The sequence below is a fragment of the Emys orbicularis genome, chromosome 2 (genome assembly GCF_028017835.1).
Source record: "Emys orbicularis isolate rEmyOrb1 chromosome 2, rEmyOrb1.hap1, whole genome shotgun sequence".
NCBI lineage: Eukaryota > Metazoa > Chordata > Testudines > Emydidae > Emys > Emys orbicularis.
In genome coordinates, this window is record NC_088684.1 from 123,904,828 (window position 1) to 123,918,809 (window position 13,982).

A 13,982-nucleotide genomic window follows, 5' to 3' on the forward strand; every position below is an offset into this window, starting at 1 on the left:
CGGGACCTCCCCCGATCGCCATGAGTTTTCAAAGATAATGGCCAATGGCTCTGCAATCACATCCGCCAACTACTTTAGCACCCTCGGATGCAGCGCATCCGGCCCCATGGACTTGTGCTCGTCCAGTTTTTCTAAATAGTCCCGAACCACTTCTTTCTCCCAATAGCCCAAAGGAAAAATGTTCACCTACTTGATTATCTTTAGCTACCTCAAAAATAAACAAAGCACAACTGACAATCAAAGCTACTTTACTAATCAGCAACACATTCGATTTCTTTGAGTTCTTCAGCACTATCCCTGTAATTGGCACATCATGGGGATACACACTGATTACATTTCTGTCACTTATTTTGGAATATACTTACACGATTGAAACCAAGATGAAAGATTTTTTTAGGATATGAATAATTTAATAGTTTATTTCCATATAAATGCTTGAAATCTCCCCACAGTCCTCAAAGCAGCATACAGCTAGTACCCTACACATTTCCTTCTGTGCATGTTATTAGGGTTACCATATTTAAAAAATAAAAAAAGAAGACACTCCACGGGGCCCTGGCCCCGCCTCTTTCCCACCCCCGGCCCCACCCCAACTCCGCCCCTTCCCCAAAGTCCCCGCCCTAACTCCGCCCCCTCCCCTGAGCGCCCGCATTCCCCCTCCTCCCTCCCAGCCACGCGAAAAGGGCTGCCCGAGCGCTACCGGCTTCACGGTTTGCCGGGCAGCCCCCAGACCCTGCGCCCCCGGCCGGCGCTTCCCCAGCGCAGCTGGAGCCCGGGAGGGGAAGCGCCCAGCCAGGGGCGCAGGGTCTGGAGGCTGCCCGGCAAACCGTGAAGCCGGTAGCGCTCGGGCTTCGGGCAGCCCCCATGCCTCCGGACCATGCGCCCCCAGCTGGGCACTTCCCCTCCCGGGCTCTGGCGGCTGTTGTGCTCCCTGAACTCCTGGGCTCTGTAAGCGCCGAGCAGCCCGAGCGCTACCGGCTTCGGGCAGCCCCCATGCCTCTGGACCCTGCGCCCCCGGAGCCCGGGAGGGGAAGTGCCCGGCTGGCGGCGCAGGGTCCGGAGGCATGGGGGCTGCCCGAAGCCGGTAGCGGTCGGGCAGCTCAGCTCTTACTGAGCTCAGGAGTCAGGGAGCACAGCAGCCCCCGGCGCCCGCTCTAAGGTAAGCCAGGGAGTATTTTTCCCCGGACATGTTCGGCTTTTTGGAAATTCCCTCCGGACGGGGGTTTGATTACCAAAAAGCCGGACATGTCCGGGAAAAACCGGACGTATGGTAACCCTAATGTTATAAAACAAAAGCCACTACAAGTAAGTAATGATGCGGCCACTTCCCCTCCATGCTATTTAAAGAGACACTGCAAAGCATGGTTAGACAGGACACACTGATGCCTCCAAAATTACCTTGAAATCAACTGCCTTATTAAAAAGGAATTAAAATAAAGCAGGAAGGCCAACTGCCCAGCTAGCACATACTAGAAAAAGTCTTAAATATGTTTAAAAACTATTTTATAAGAGTTTCCTAAAGCTGCCACCAGTGGATCTTACGAGGTAGGACATTAAATGCTACTGCAATGTGCCCATCTTCCCTTATCCGGTGGATGGTGTGCTACTTAATTGGAGGACAAAACATATTAAAAAAATAATCAAAACTACAGGTTTACTTTGCTTTCACAAATTATGAATAAGTTCAACACTAGTGTGTAGTCAAGAAAATGCCAAAGGATGAGAGATCAAAACAGCCAATCTCAATCGCTTTTAGAAAATGCCCAGCTAATACAAATACCTTTACCTCTAGACTAAAAAAATCAGACTAAAACATTTGCGTCAACAAACATACCTTTTATGGTTCTGAGTCCCTATTAGCAAATAGGAACAAGACTGACAACAGCTCCTTAGCACATGTGCACACAGTGAGAACTAACCTTTTAGTTACTGGACTAAACTAAAGCTGTGCAAAGCACTTTTCTAATGTTTATTGCCCCTTTAAAAAGGAACCATTAAACCATCATGAAGTTCCTCCAACCACAATTTGACACACACACACACACACACACACACACACACACACACACACACACACACGGACCAACTCAGTTTATCAGGTCTAGGAAAATTGTAATAGTCTATGTAGACTTGTGTACCCTATTTATATAGGAAGGTTTGCTCCCAAGCGTACATCTCTCTCTTGCTCAGAGCTTTGCCTGGGAACTGAGAGTACTGTAGAACCTCAGAGCTACAAACACCTCGGGAATGGAGGTTGTTCGCAACTCTGAACAAAGCATTATGGTTGTTCTTTCAAAAGTTTACAACTGAATCGACTTAATACAGCTTTGAAACTTTACTATGCAGAAGAAAAATGCTGCTTTTAACCATCTTAACTTAAATGAAACAAGCACAGGAACAGTTTCCTTACCTTGTCAAATCTTTTTTTAAGCTTCCCCTTTTTTATTTTTAGTAGTTTACAATTAACAGTACTACGTTGTACAGTATTTGCTTTTTTTGGGTCTCTGCTGCCTGGCTGCATACTTCCAGTTCAAAATGAGGCGTGTGGTTGACCGGTCAGTTTGTAACTCTGGTGTTCGTATTTCTGAGGTTCTACTGTATTAGGCAGAACTGAACTTCTCCTGGTGCACACACAACTAGAAATGCTGGTATATGACCTAATGAAACTCCATCACCTTGGTAAAGGCAACCAACCGGAAGCACATGGCAAATCAAGGCCAGATTAAGCATTAGGCCCATGGGTCACTGATTCTGGCCACCACATGGTGCTCCAGAATTTAAAGATTCCATTTAATTCAGAAACAAAAGCTGTATTAAGATGCAGTTAAGATTGAGAATTTACAGTAAAATTACAATATCTTGTAATGTATTTTACCCTATGTTACTGACATGTACTCTCACCTTAAATCCATCTTAATGTAGCTTGAGTCTGGGAATTTCCCTTTTTCAAATTAAAAATTTCATACATGAAAGGTAAACAAACCTAAGGAGAATGTTACCACGTGACATTTCCAATTACTGGAAGTTATGGAATATTAAGCCTTTTATTTTTAACTTCTATGACCATATTCATTGTATATCCTGGGTGTTTCATGCCACTCAAACAATGCAAAGCAGCTAGAATTGCCCAGAGCCGTCCTCTGCCTTTATTCTGGTATTACTGGAAAGGAGGAGGATGGCTCAATTAAACTAAACAGCCAACACATTGAAGATATCTTAATGGAAATACTTTTGTATGTAATGTATAATAAATCCATGGAAGTCATCGCCACAGGGCAATTTTTTCTTAAAAAACAAAACAAAACAAAAAAAACAGCTTGGGCATTTGTAATAGTCATGTTTGTAAAACAGCTTGAAGACATGAAAGTGCTGTACAAGTACTACGTGACTAATGATATCTACAATTTAGCTAGCATAAAAAGGAGTTATGAATCCTCATGCTCCAGAGCATATTACTATTGGAGAAGAACATCCATTTCTCTGTAAGGCATAGTATTGTACAATTTAAATAGGGGCACACTACATGTTTTTTTCTTCCTTGGAAAAGCATCTGTCACTAGGTACTTTGAGACAGGGTATCTGATAGAGATGTACTGCTGGTGTCCTTGTTTGGAAGAGAGAGAACCATATTGACATCTTGTTGCAGTAATAGTCTCCTGGTTAGGGCTGTGACTCAAACCGGTGTAACAAGAGTGTGGGAGTTAGCTTTTCCTCAGCATAGCCTCACAAACCACACACACACACACTTTTTTGATCCAGGTCAGTGTTTTCTTCATGAGGTGGAATGGCACCCACATGCACAGTGGGTAATAAATTGGTCTATGTGGCAGGGGTATTAATATTTTCCCTTGGTAATTTCATCAAACAGCTAAGGAAAGTCCCACACAAAATGTGAAAAGGAATGTTTAAGTTCCAATGTCTTGTGAAAAGCCATTAAATACAAGGTATTTCTTCTACCTCCCCACTCAGTTCAGTCTTTTCTGCCTACAAATTAATGCTGTAAGGTATAAGGTGTTCAAAATGGTCAACATTCTGGTATTCTCCCCATCAACCTTTCCAATTTAATGTTTTCTTCTTTTTGCTGTTTAGTACTACTACATTCTTTCTCCTCTTATTCCTGTAGAAAATGTGTACAGTGACAGTCCGGAATCAACTGCTTAACCTGAACCACTTGCACTAAGGAACTGTACAAGTATCAGCATCTTGATTTCAAGTTAATGTAGACAACATAAAATACCATTAATATCAGAGTAGGGAAACAAGTTTACACACACACACACACACACACACACACACACACACAAATCACCTACTTGTTTTCAGCCTGACAATAGGGTAAATATAGTAGACTAATAAAACTGAATCCTCTTTATAAACCTTTTGAACAACCTACAAACTATAATTACAATATTTAGAAATTAAAACTAAAGTTCTGATGCAGTGTAGAAAAAGGCTATCAATAATGAAGAGCATGCACATTTCCAGCTTTTAAGAGCATTCCATTTGAGGCTAAATCAGCATATTTAAAACTGACCTATTTGGAGTAAGTGTGTCACCAAGTTCCATATCTAGGTCAGCATTTCTGCAGTGACCCCACTGAATCTCAGTCTTGAGCAGAATTCACTGTAATCGCCTCCACTTCTACCTCCCCCCATAATTCAGTCTCTTCTGTGTTCAAGTCTACACACGATCAGCCCGCCTCACTGTTTAAACGTGTGCGTGCACAGGACATAGGAAAACCTATCCAAAAGCCATTAACAAAAAACAGAAAATATATTGGGGGTGGAAGCAAAGGGCAGTCTTTGCTAATGCACACTTTGAATCACCTTGTTTTTATTTTGAGCATTGGTTAACATTAAACTTTATAAATTAAAGAAGCAACAGCATGCGCATGTTTCCCATGGTCATGTTTTCCACAATCTTAACTTTTAGCCTTTCACTGATAACTAGTGATAGGCAGAATTAGAAAGGTGGGGAATTCATTTTGGTCTCCAGAATAAAATAAGAAATGGAAATTAACTCAATTATTGGATGCAAACAATTCACCCATTAATTGTTTTGAAGCTTGAATGAAATCTGTTTCCTTATCAATGTTTTCCTGTTGCATATATGATTTGTTAGGGATTTTTTTCTTTAACATGCTATTAAAATAGTCACTCGTCACCCTCCGTACAAAAATGCTGTCAAAGCAATCAAGATTAAACTATGTAAGTTATATAAAAGTGCACAAGATCATCTGAGAATTTTTCCTGAAGCATGTATAAACACTACCTCCTAATGGTTTTTTAATTTAAGATTTTCGTAATTGAAAACTAAAATGAATTTTTTTGTAAACATATCTAGTGCTGTGACTTTGTGTTTATTAAATTTATGATGCATTTTATTTTTTGAATATACTAGTAAGTGGAAGTTTTTACTCTCATTTGTCAGAACACATCAGACAGACCCATTGTTTACAGCCAAGCTCTAAGATACAACTGCATTTGCTCCAATCCCTCAGAGACAAGCACCTACAAGATCTCTATCAAGCATTCTTAAAACTACAATACCCACCTGCTGAAGTGAAAAAACAGATTGACAGAGCCAGACGAGTACCCAGAAGTCACCATCTACAAGACAGGCCCAACAAAGAAAATAACAGAACACCACTAGCTGTCACCTTCAGCCCCCAACTAAAACCTCTCCAGCGCATCATCAAAGATCTACAACCTATCCTGAAAGATGATCCCTCACTCTCACAGATCTTGGGAGACAGACCTGTCCTCGCTTACAGACAACCCCCCAACCTGAAGCAAATACTCACCAGCAACCACACTTCACTGAACAAAAACACTGACCCAGGAACCTATCCTTACAACAAAGCCCGATGCCAACTCTGTCCACTTATCTATTCAAGTGTCATCATCATAGGACCTAATCACATCAGCCATACCATCAGGGGCTCGTTCACCTGCACATCTACCAATGTGATATATGCCATCATGTGCCAGCAATGCCCCTCTGCCATGTACATTGGCCAAACCGGACAGTCTCTACGCAAAAGAATTAATGGACACAAATCTGACATCAGGAATCATAACACTCAAAAACCAGTAGGAGAACACTTTAACCTGTCTGGTCATTCAATGACAGACCTGGGGGTGGCAATTTTGCAACAGAAAAGCTTCAAAAACAGACTCCAACGAGAAACTGCTGAACTTGAATTGATATGCAAACTAGATACAATCAATTTAGGCTTGAATAGGGACTGGGAATGGCTGAGCCATTACAAACATTGAATCTATCTCCCCCTGTAAGTATTCTCACGCTTCTTATCAAACTGTCTGTACTGGGCTATCTTGATTATCACTTCAAAAGTTTTTTTCTCTTACTTAATTGGCCTCTCGGAGTTGGTAAGACAACTCCCACCTTTTCATGCTCTCTGTATGTGTATATATATCTCCTCAATATATGTTCCATTCTATGCATCCAAAGATGTGGGCTGTAACCCACGAAAGCTTATGCTCAAATAAATTTGTTAGTCTCTAAGGTGACACAAGTACTCCTGTTCTTTTTGCGGATACAGACTAACACGGCTGCTACTCTGAAACCCATCAGACAGATACTATTTAGGGACAACACAATTTTACTTTCAGACTATCCTTTACAGATGCTGAAGTGCTTTTGAATACTAGTCAATTTAATAATGTTGAGTGTTAATAAAAATCCAAATAGCTGCCACTAAGTAATGAATGTATTTTAAAAAACAATTTCAGTGAGTATATGAGTATTCACATTATGACTACAAATTTCATACATCCCCTGCTCCAAAAACAATAATTTAAAAGTGGATAGCATTTTAAATAGATCACTTCTATATAAAACATTTAACCTGTTACAAAGTTACACCTAAAAGCTAACAATGAAAGATTAAAGAAAATTCCCCCGCCCCTCCCCCCAGATAACTTTGTACATTTAAACAGCACATTTGTATTTCGCCATTTCCAAGGGTGTTTTGAGTGCCTGAAACCAGTTTCAACTGAACTAGCTTTCAAATAGGTAGCATCCTTTAAGATAAATACAGAAATGGAAATACAGGGCTAGGGTTTATTTTGCTACAAAAGGACTCCATTTGGCTAAGCCACATTGGTAGATTCCTTCCATCCTTCCCCTTTGTACATGTAACTCAGGAACTATTTGTTTCATCTTCTAAATTAAATTCTACAGGTACTGGTATCAGTAGCCAAAAGATTTAAATTTGTGGTTATTGATCGTTTTACTATTTCAGTAACATACTATTCTGTTATTGAATGATTCTTCTCACACCAACACATTTAGCTGAGCTGGTATCACGTGTTTTCCATATTTATCTTACAAAACAGTTTAGAGAAACTTCATTCTAACACATATTAAGTCCTGTCTGAAAGATGTGAAACTACAGAACAGCTATACTACTGGAACAGAGCGATCTAGTTAGATGAACGTGTAACTATGAAACAAAGATTCTCAATTTTTCACTTGCTATGTGCTGCTGTCGACATACTTAAGTGTTGAACTGGCAATATTAGTGGCTTTCCTCAGTTCTGACACTCAAAGCCTTCTACGAGCTCTGGGCTTGGAGTTCCTCCCCCAACATTTAAAAAAGGGAAGATGTCATGATTATATAGGGAGATGTCCTCAGGTTGGCTACCTTCCCAATACTGTTAGTCATATGGGTGAGACAGAGCAAGAGAGAAGCACAGCATGGTACAGAACAAGCCTATGTTGTCAGTAATTCAATGGGACTTTCTGCCATTTATTTCTACTTCTGAAGTTCATTGTTTTACACTGTTTATCCTCACTCATGAGATTTGAGCCACTGGAGATGAAAGAACACTTGTCTTATATAAAGATCAACTGAATAACAAGAACAAGCTCAAAATTGGAAATCAGATCAGACCGCAAACCATGCATATCTTGGCTTCACAATAAGAAGTCAGGGAGTTTTAGGTTAGTGTTCCAATGTCAGAGCGATACAAAATCCTACAATAGATGAACTACTAGAACATGCACAAAGGGCATTCTATTCCAGAAAAAATCCCAAACATTTATTGCCCAAAGAAAGATACAACATAATTCAACTCAATTTACTATAGGAACATAAAATTAACAATCCTCTTTAAAAACCAATACTTCAAACATTCACTAGAAAAAGTATACTGCCTTTTGGAAAAGCCACACTGAAAATGATCTAGAGTGCCATATATCTATAGATCTCTTCAAAAAACATCACACAAACTACCTTAATACAATCAAGAACATAAAAACCAGTAGTCTCTTACTAAATATGGAATTAATGAACATTAAAAATACAGTGGAAAACCAAAGAGAAAAATATTTAACCAGTGTGACAAAAGAACTGAAACATTCTTTACCCTTCCGTGTGCAAGATACAGGAATATGAGCTATTATCAGACACCGCAGAGAACCCAACTAAAGGAGTAGATAGGAAAAAATTAGCATAATAGAGAAAAAGACAATTGCAGAAACCACCTCTCAAGACAAGGTAATATGGCAACAAATAGTAAGAGGTTAATAATGCAAATGGTGTAAAAAAACAACACCTAAATTCTGTTGGCAAAGCCTGCTCTAACACACGTGATGTATTTTTAAGTCCGGAACTCTACTTTAACATGCTCAGAGCTTTCATTTTTAAACATGAGTGGGCCTCCCCATCACACACACGGTAAGGCATAGACAGGAATCTAAACCTTTTTGGACTTATGTTGAAAGTGTTTTAGTGTCAGCTTAGTTAGTTCTCCCTTATTGCCTCACTCTGCCCATTGCATTGTGGGATTTCTGTTCAATTATTGATTTACTTTGCTTTTATTCTGAGGTTCCCTTGTATCCTCAGTACCTCCAGCCCCCTGGCCTGGCTTTTCCTACTGCACCACCTTATGCTGCTTTGCTATCAGAATGACAGGAGAAAGAGCAGGGCTCTGCTGTTCAGAGCTATTCCACTGAGGGAAGTGGGGAGAACAGATCATGCTGAACTAGGGTCCTCACCATGCCCAGTCTTTCCAGCACAAGGCAAATGCAAAGGAGCTCTGAAATAGAAATTCATCAGCTCAGCTAGAAGGTGGGTTGCTCCATTTGTGGAGAGACTAGCACTGGTAGATGTATAATCTGACTGCATAGTCAATTACAGCCCTGATACGATAGGATATTGAATAGGTACCAAAATACAGTATATTGGAGAACACTAATTGATCAGCAATAGCAAATATGTTGATATCTTGCCAGTCACTAAACTTTTACCTGTTTTAAGACGGAAGTGAAGCACAACATTCCCAACAGAAAATCTCCTCCAACTAGTTCTTGAAGTTTCTAGCACTGTCTTTGGGTTCTCTACATGTCTTACATTACCACAGCTTTTATTACTTCTGAAACAGAACTTTTCATATTGAAATGTTGGAAAGAGCTGTTACTGACCTTCTCTATTCTAATGGCCTTATTCCCTACATTAGTGAGCTGCACCAAGGTGAGGGAAAAAGTGGTAAATCTGGCTAGTATTCTTTATTTACACATTGCAGGCAAATGGAGTTTAACACACCACACCACACCCACACCCACCCCTCACTCCAGCCACAGACCCACAACCATTTATGCCATTATGGTGAAAGTGAGCAACATTTTTCTTAAGTAGAAAACTAAGGAGAACTCTAGTTGCTAGAGGTGTTCTTACCTTGGATGCTTGTCGAAGCCACCGTAAATACTCCGTGAAGGTATCAAAACAAATGTAATAGGTCTGGCTCTGAGGTCCAGAGGAACTAAATGCTAAACAGTGCTGGTGCTTTTTCACTTCTTCCACCTGTATTTAAAAAGATAAAATAATTACTGCATAAAATTTGGAAAGAGTCACTGTGCAACCAGCAAGGCAAAGTGAAGCTGTGAAACCGAGGAGCAGCACAAAAACCTCATTAAGTATTGTTAAGCTTGCAATCTAATTAATCCAGTGTCAAGGAGCCACAAAACCCATGCAAGCAACAGATTAAGAAACCTGAACTGTTTAACAGGACTCTTGAATTAAGTTATATAAACGTACTGTTAGAGTTGAAGATAAAGATCTGGATAATTCTTAAGACTTGAATATCATAAGACTTTTCCAAAATTAAACTGCCATAAAGCCAATTATTTTCTGGCATTTAAAAAAAAGTGTATTAACCACATGCTTCTTCCTACTCTGAAATGGAGTGGGAGATATGTAAATCTGATGGGCTGTGGGTAGGGCAGGGAAGGTAGAGGAGTTTGGCAATAACTCTTTTCTAGTTTAAACAAGTATTTTGCTGATAAGCCTTTAACAGTGGAATGTGAAACAAAAAATATTTTGTGCCCTTTGCTGCTCCTTTTATATAAAAACCAGCATCAAATGTTTAGTTTTGTCTGGATATTCCAAACGCGTAAAAGCAAGAAGTCCTCGTCTCTTTTTTTGCTAGAGGCCTTCAGCAAAGTATATGGATGACCCGAAAAGAACTCTACAGAAAAAAGAATAAAAGCATTTCCTTGTGAAAGACTTTTATGCTGCTTTTATACATTCAACAAGGAGCTGCAAAGAATATATAATTTAGTTTCATTCTTCACCAGTAAAAATTTACCTTTAAAAAGGAAACTGGCACAATGTATGGTCTCCAAGACGTCTCTGTGATGGTTCACAACACTACGTTCTGGAATGCCTTTTGCAAACCAGGAAGTGCAAGAGAATTTAAGTGGGTGAGGGAGAAGTCATTCAAAAATACTTATTCTGTTCCAACTGTCCCTCGCCCAAGCCTCGACAGTGTAGGCTTTCAGCAAATATTTCTGGGCTTGATTCAGTTTTCATTTTATGTTTGCATTCTACCTTCAACTTGACCCCTTGCACATAAGCAATTCCTACAACATACAGGAGACATAAGCAAAGACATACTTTTTGCCAGTTCCATGAACAAAACCCTTTAAAGGCTCAGGATCCATTCGGTTAGCTCTCTATTTTTGATGCTAGGATTTTACCCTACTCCTCCCTTGTGGCTTTCCTAGAGGTAACAGCAGGCTAGGAACACTTGAATCTTGCACTTCCCAGTGTGCAGCAATGAGTAATGCCATCTGCTGCTGGGGAGAGGGTTGTGGAATATCCCTTTGTATTTCTTCTGGCTGAGGGAAAGGACACATTCCATGGAGAAGGCGGGAACATTCTTGTATGGAGAAGGTGGAGAGGGGAGAGAAAAGAGTTGCTAGAACAGGGGAATCGCCACACAACTAGACTTGGCATATAAAATGCCCCAATACAGAATATTGAAGTGGAACTCTGAAAACCGACTTTGTAAATATGACATCATGGACTTCCATGTTTATTGTGTCTCAGGTCGATTTCAATATTATGTGCTAGTACACAAGGTTAAAAAAAGATTCAGCTGCCAGCCCTGCAAAAATTAGCCTGGGGTCCAAGAATCAAGAAGGATTCTTTTCATCTTGTGCATCACAACTAGTTATGAAGATTCTGCAGGCCACATTGGGTCTCCAGTTGCTCCTGTGTAGCCCCATTGTCATAGTGCTGTTTCACAGGCATATCTGATTGGAATAAATTCTGTTGATGCACAAAACGGAACAGAACCCAGCTCAATTTCTTAGCAAACAGGTAGCATGAGCAAACAGCAATAAACACTGAGGCTATGGCTACACTTGCAGATGTAGAGCGCTGGGAGTTAAACCAGCCCTCAGAGACAGCAGCAGGGAAAGTGCTGCCATGTGTTTACACTGTCAGCTGCAAGCGCAGTGGCGCGGCCACATTAGCAGCTCTTGCAACACCACAAAGAGCAGTGCATTGTGGTAGCTATCCCAGTGTGCAAGTGGCTGCAGCGTGCTATTCAAATAGAGGCAGGGGTGGAGTGTGACAGGGAGTGTGTTGTGTGTATGTGGGCGGAGAGACTGTTTTTGGGGGGCAGAGGGTGTGTCAGCATGCTGTCTTGTAAGTTCAGACAGCAGCAGGGGGAAACCCCGACATCAGCCCCCACCCATCTCCGCACCTCTCTCTCTCTCACACACACACACACACACCCCTTTGCAGCAGCATTCCACAGTAATGGTTTGCTTTGTGTCCCGGAGCAGATAAGCATGCCACTGTCAGAAACGGAGCTTTGAAAGGGGATAGCTGCATGCCTGCCAGCCGAGTTCAATACAATGACTAGAGCTGCCATTTGACGTCAAGGGATTATGGGAGGTTTCCGGAGGCCAATCACAGCGCAGTAATGCAACATGTCGTCCACACTGACACTCAGGCGTTTCAGCCAGGGCGCAGCAAGCTCTATGCTTCTCATGGAGGTGGATTACCAGGGGCACTCCAGCCGCGGAGTCCAGGCACTCTAAGTGCTTGCCAGTGTGGACACCTCAGGAGTTAGGGTGCCCGGGGTGGATTTAATGCACTCTAATTTGCAAGTGTAACCAAGCCCTAAGTCACTAGAAAGATACAACTCTGAATATACAAAACAGATTTGTTCATTAAGATGGTGCCATTTTACAGTTATGCTGTGGAATTGCTCTAAAATTTAAGTGCATATATTTACACATGTGACCTAATGAAAACTAAACTCAGCCAATGGGCAAAGTAACATACTACTCAACAAATACAATTAAAAAAAAAAGGCGTCTTGCCATATACCGGGGTGACTAAACTGGCTCGTGAGCCGCATGCGGCTCTTTTTCAGTTAAAATCCAGTGGGGGGGGGGGGGGGGGGAAGAGAAAGAGCTCAGGGCTTCTGCCAGAGACGACTAGTTCCTACTTGGGGTGGGAGGCACAATTTAAAGGTTTGGCCCCCCCCAACAGCTTGAGTCATGCCCACCCAGACATGCCCCCCTTCTTATCCTCAGCAGCCTCTCCCTGCAGCTCCCAGAGGCAGCAGGAAACAGCTGGGAGCTGCAGGAAGAGGTCACTGCTTTAGCTCCACAGGGAGAGGCAGTAGTAAAAGTAGCAGCTCTCCCTGCATCCCCCAGCTAATTGCTGTTGCCTCTCCCCACAGCCACAGATCCCAGCTCACCGGCGCCAGCAGCTGCTGTGCAGGGAGGGGGCCCGGTGGAACCATGTGACTGAGCAGGGCCAGCCAACTCTGGCAAAAAAATCTGGGGAGGCATGTGACCCCATGTGCGCCCCCGCCCCCCATCTGTTGTTTCTGGCTTCTGCCCAGCGAGGAGAGAGGTCTCAGGGCTTCAGCCCCGTGGGGTGCACCTGCTGGCACTCGGGACTTCAGCAGAAGTGGAGCTGAAGCCCCGAGCCTCAGTAGGCGCACCCTGGCTCTCGAACTTCTGAAGCCTGTCGTATGCGCCTCGGAGGGTCAGTAAGTTTGGCCACCCCTGCCATACACGCATACATACACAGAACAATTAGTACTACGTGAAAAGAGGAGATAATGATCTCACACACAAAATTTAATTGCCATTCCCTGATTTTTTCCATTTTTAAGCTCTCAATGCAAGGAACTTTGCAAGAAGATAAAAATGAAGCAGGTACAGGTAGTAAGTGTTATGTCCAGTAATAACTGTTTTCATTTTCAGACTCCACAGAGCGCAAGCTCCTTGGGGTGGAACCTGTGTCTGAAAATCACCATGTATACCTACAGCAGTGAAAAACAGGATTAAGTGAGCAACCTCAAGCATTACCAAAAAACCCTTACTTTTCCACCAATTAGAGGGAGAACATGCATCTTTCCAATTTGGCTTTCTTTCACCGATGATACGATTAGGCACGTCCCACAAAGGATAACTTGGCGTCTTGTCCATCTGTTGACCGGCAAATGCATTTTCCCTTTTCGTACATTGTACATTCCTGAGAGCTGAATCCGTTCAGAGTTGCCAGTGCTATGGGGCTTTCCTGAAATAGAAACAAAAGCAGACACTTTATCACTAAGGATGTTTTCCTTTTTCAATCACTCTTAATAATGTTGAGCACAATCTGACAAATGACAACCAACTTTGGAGCCAAACAAATAAATAAAGGG

General features: G+C 41.9%; 1 protein-coding gene across 1 annotated transcript in view; it reads right to left on the reverse strand.

The window, feature by feature from the left end:
• PHLPP1 (PH domain and leucine rich repeat protein phosphatase 1) overlaps positions 1-13,982 on the reverse strand; it is a 251,059-nt gene that overhangs the window by 117,529 nt on the left and 119,548 nt on the right. The window contains exons 2-3 of the mRNA XM_065398984.1: positions 13,659-13,855; positions 9,704-9,829 (exon numbers count right to left, since the gene is read on the reverse strand). Coding sequence (XP_065255056.1) covers positions 9,704-9,829; positions 13,659-13,855 — 323 coding nt within the window. The remainder of the gene's footprint in view (positions 1-9,703; positions 9,830-13,658; positions 13,856-13,982) is intronic.